The sequence below is a fragment of the Abramis brama genome (assembly GCF_963993115.1).
Source record: "Abramis brama genome assembly, chromosome: 19".
NCBI lineage: Eukaryota > Metazoa > Chordata > Actinopteri > Cypriniformes > Leuciscidae > Abramis > Abramis brama.
Window position 1 is genome coordinate 28414758 of NC_139981.1, and position 5260 is coordinate 28420017.

Genomic DNA, 5260 nt, shown 5'->3' on the forward strand with positions numbered 1-5260 from the left:
AAAAGCTTCACGGCAAGTTAAAAGTAACTTGCAACCAAAAAAAGAGACAAATTTATGATAATGAATTCTGTGTTCACGAAATTGCAGTCAGCAGAGGATTTTATACAGAAAGAGTATACAAAATAAAGTCTCAACAGGTAGATTATTTTAACTTTAAATTTAAAGTTAAACACATTTTTTCCTCTTACAACCTGAAACATCCACTAATAGAGTAAGTTAAATACTATGCAAGCACAGCTTTATATCCATTTTATGCAAGGATGAGTATCTGAAAAGGAGAATGAGTAATAAATAATAATAATAATAATAATATATATATAGCCTATATATATATATATATATATATATATATATATATATATATATATATATATATATATATATATATATATATATATATATTACAGTAATACACATTAAGTGTGCCGTGTTTATCAGTGTAACAATTACTTAATGTATTATTGTAAAAACACTGCTAACACCCAGTAAATTAAAATGTTTTAGATTTCATTTCGCAATCGACACAACAGCACATTATGGGGTTTGCTTATAAAAGTAATCTTGCGTGGCTTTTATTTTGAAATACACGGGAGTTGAACGTCGCTCATTTTTCCTGTGTTCGCCGGAAGTGCAGTGTCGTGTGTGTGTGTTTACAGGTAAGGGCTTTTTAAATAACATAAACATACTTGTGTGAAAATATGATTATAATAAGTGTTTAATGAGCTGTCTCGGAGGGCGTCGCATTGATCTTTTTTGTCCAGAAAAGCAATTGTGCAGTAAAAACACGCAGTCACCAACACACGTGGGTAAACCTGGACATCTCCATACAATCACATTAAATCTGTAACTTACAGTTGTTATAATCTTGGATGTTTTATATGTATTATTATTCATATATGCTTTTATTGTTATATAATATTGTAACAATAACATTAATGTGGTGTCCACAACTGTATATTAAAGCGTTTCTCATACATTTCCCCACAGTCAAATATCAAGGAATTTAAAACGTCCAGCCTAGGCCTGAAAAGTCAAGCTAATTAAAGCTTAAAATATCATGTAGACGTCTAAATATTCCTATTCAAATGTATTTTTAAAATGTATTTTTTTCCCAAGTTTTTCAGGTCATTCAGTGTCAGTTTGTAGGAACTTAGGATTTATATCAAATTGATTTAAATATCATTATTTTTTGTCAGACAATGGCTGATGACGGTCCAGCAGAGGATTATCCCACCGAAATCGAGGAAAACCTCAATGATTTTGACTCCTCTGTGAGGTCTGTGGAGAATATGGTCCAAACACTTGTGTCTGTATCCAGAAGTGACCATCTGCGTAAGGTATGTGGAAACAAATGCACAAATCAACAGTTAAATGAACTTGTTACATATGAATGGCTTGTTATTGGAATGTTTGGATCTTTTTGTACCTCATTTCCAGCTGGATCCTCTTGATCAAGCTAAATTGGATCTGATGTCTGCATATGCCCTCAACTCTATGTTCTGGAGTAAGATTTTACATCTTTGTGTTTTTCTTGTCAGGTGTAATGAAATTTAAAAGGTTATGACAAGATTTAACTTTCCTCCTTAGTGTATCTGGTGACACAAGGAGTCAATCCGAAAGACCATGCGATCAAACAAGAATTGGTAAGAAAAGAAATGTTTTTGGTTCTGTTATTGTTGTGTTCAGGTAGGCTAGCATAATGTGGGCAGCCACGCCATCTTTTTCAGAAGTCTCCGTTTATACTGAAAGGTAATCCTGGAGTTTTCAAACTAAAACGGGTCTGTAAACTCCAGCGTAGTGTAGACGCCAGGCGTAACTGTAGCAAAAGTTCAGCGTTTTAAAACGAAAACGCATTAGTGTAAACAGGGCCTAAGAGATATAAACTGACATTGTTAGGTCATGTCTGTAACCACATTAAAAACAAACTAACATTTTTTTCTTTTGTTGAATGAAAATCAATATTATACCATAAATTCAAAATCCATAGCCATAGCAGTTACGGCAATGTTCAACAAGTGTCTCATGCCAGCCACCAAGCGAACGCACAGTAACCTTATAACTTTCAACACACTCAAATGTGTTTTTACTATGATTGTTTTGAGTTAAACAGCGCTGCATTACCCTGCAATTTTAATGCGTAAAATAAAGTGTCCTGTGTGAGTAGTAATTCATCACTTGTGGCTGTTTGATAATAATGTGAATTTAAGTGATGAAACGTAACCGTAACAAAGTTCAAGATCAGGGAAGAAAGAGGCAGACGTTAAATGTAACTTTAATCGTAAAATATGCATGAACAATAAAAGGATGACTGCAGCATATAAGCATAATAAAAACAGCAAGGTAAAATGTCCCAGGCTCTCGCCCCGCCCTGCTTCATACCATAGTAACTTTAATAGCCTACATTAGCTCCTACATGAACATGAGTCCCGTCGGATTGCTTTCTATTGGCTTGAAGACGACACATCCCATGATTCCACGCTCATTCACGGCGTCATCAAGCTACGCTTTTATTATTGTTCTGAATAAGCAACCTCTAGTGGTGAAAATTACATGCTGTGGCTTTAACAGGGTTTCTGCGGGTCTTAAAATGGTCTTAAACCCCCGGTTTCACAGACAAGGCTTAAGCCTAGTTCCAGACTAAATGCAACTTGCACTGACATATCTTAAAATATGTCAGCGCCATTGTTTTGTCTCAGGATGAACACCAGTGATGTTTTTTTCTAAGGAAGGTTTATAAAAGCTGCTTAACTGTCCAAATAGAACCAAGTCCTAATCTTGTATTAATCTAAAAACCAGGCCAAAAAGTCTTAATTCAGGTCTCTCAATTATGGTCTCAATTTATGTCAATTAAGGCCTTAAGAAGGTCTTAAATCAGAGCAGAGCATTAAATGTTTGGAAAACCTGAACCAAATTAAATGAGTTCACGCTTAAAACAAGAACAAATATCTGTCAATAAGTTATGAAAACTTCCCTTGATTTTTCTGAGCCCGCACTACCAGATATCTGTTCTTGTTTTAATCAAAGTCACTGCACTTTGATTAATTTCACAAAAAGCAGGAACATCACTTTTTTTTGCAGTGTTATCATCAGAATGAAAAGTAAAAGTTGTCCAAATTCTAGTGGTTGGGAGCAGAGGTATTCAAGCTACTTGTTTTGTAAAATGAATAAAAAATAATGGATATCTGTTGGAAGTTATATTTTCAAACCCTGTAGTGTTGCTAATACAGTTCATTGTGTTTCTCCCTAGACATTTACATTTACAAAACATATTGTTTTCCCTTCAATGTATTCCTTAAATTTTCTTTACTTGGTCTTAGATCTTTAAAAAAAATTACTTTCGTAAAACCAGCAGAAACCCTGATTAAATCTGTGAACAGAAATCCAGTATGTAAAAGTAGAATTCTGTGTAAAGTCACTACTTGTCTTTGTGAATATTGGTTTAGTATTTGTACTGACAGAGAAAGGAAACTAACATCCTCCTCCACCTCACAGGAGAGAATCAGGACATATATGAACAAAGTTAAAGAGATCACGGACAAAAGAAAAGCTGCACGTCTGGACAAAGGTGCAGCATCACGGTTTGTCCGGAATGCGCTGTGGGAGCCAGAGGACAAGAAAAGAAAGGACACGAAAAGGAAGGACACAACTGAGCATTCCCACAAAGGAAAACACATAAGGTTTTCTTGATTGAGTTGACTGGCGAAACACATTGAATTATCTCTACGAATATTTAGCAGACTTTGAGATTAAGCACAACAAATATCTCAATGCACTTGGACTTGCTTAAGAAACTTGCTATTTACCATGTGACTGTCCATGATGCCGTGTTGTTCATGGTGTACATGTGTTTGAGTAGCATCATTCTTTTCAGGATGGCTTGTTTCTAACTAAAAATCAAAGTTACTCACCCCGTGTTAGTTAGATACTTTTTTAGCATTTCTTTAATTGTTTTATTCTTTCCTATAGTCTTAAGTTTGTTTTATATCTGGGGTTACAAAATTTAAAATGTGTGATGCGGACCATCAATAATACCAGTCCCATTAAAACTACTAAATCCTATTTTTCTTGTCAATTCATTTGGAAGTATTGTCTTCTGATTCAATGTTTTTCTTTCTTTCTTTTCTTTCTGTTTTTGTATTTAGATTTCTGGAAGTTATGAATCCTTTATGTAGTGATGGGAGAAATTAAGCGCTTCGAAACTTTGAATCAATTGAACTAACTGCTTCGCAAAATGATTACTTGTATCGAAACGCCACACACCGGTAATTCCTGACGGTCAGAACAGTGTAAATGCCGACTAAAAAACTCTGCACAAACACATAAAAACACCTTTTATAAACCAACTGCAAATGTTTTATTAAAAGTGTATTCTATTTAATGCAATTAACAAATCATCTAATACAACTAAATATGAAGTGTTTCTATAATGTTATTTTATTAAACGGTAGATAAACGGCTTATAAATCAGCCACAAAGATATTTTTAACTACTACTCTTCCTTTTTATTATACACGTGTTATTAAATTTCAACAAATGTATCATATTGATCTGAGATCAAATCATATATCTGGTTATTATTTTTTTATTACTAACAAGCATTGGTCAATACTGAAGCCACATTTTCAAAGCTCTTCACAAAGTCAGCGAACCAGAAGTCTATATGGACCAAACTGAATAATTTTTTATTGCTTTCCCTCAAAATGCATTCAATGACCACAGAAGGGCCTCCTGACAGCGGGATTCCTACTGCACATATAGGATTATACTAGACATGTTTTTTGAGGGGGGAGGGGGGGCTTGTTGTTGTTATTGCCGTTTTGTAATTATTATTGCTTCATGATTTTGTTGTTGTTTCAATTTTTGTTTTTCTTTTTGTTTTGCATGTACATTTTCTCAATTGCTAGACACAATTCTGGGAACAACTCACCATTTTCTCAAATCTTCACAAACAATTTTAAAAACTCACACCCAACGGTACAAACAGCTGAATACCTATTCAGACTTTTCCCTCAGACAACAATACACACAAACTGTCAAAATCACAGACTACATGACTGTTTGTTACACACTGGAGGGATTCATTCAAAACACTGCTACCAAAAGCTTTACAATAGGTTTTCAGATAAATAATTTGGAACTTTGTGAAATCACAGCACTGACTGATAACTCTTTCAGGGACAACCCTGACAAAAGAAATGCAAAATAGTACTGTAATAAATACCTCTTACATGAGTGGATAAATCAATACTCTTGTACATTC

The 5260-nt window shown here is 34.2% G+C and overlaps 1 protein-coding gene across 1 annotated transcript; it reads left to right on the plus strand.

Annotated features, from left to right (window-relative positions):
• The first annotated feature begins 592 nt into the window (after nt 1-592).
• Nucleotides 593-4059, plus strand: c1d (C1D nuclear receptor corepressor). The gene is made up of 5 exons (XM_084093741.1): nt 593-656; nt 1197-1337; nt 1438-1504; nt 1588-1643; nt 3493-4059. The coding sequence occupies exons 2-5, from the start codon at nt 1200-1202 to the stop codon at nt 3685-3687; spliced, it is 456 nt and encodes a 151-aa protein (XP_083949867.1). The 5' UTR covers nt 593-656; nt 1197-1199; the 3' UTR covers nt 3688-4059.
• Nucleotides 4060-5260: the final 1201 nt, after the last annotated feature.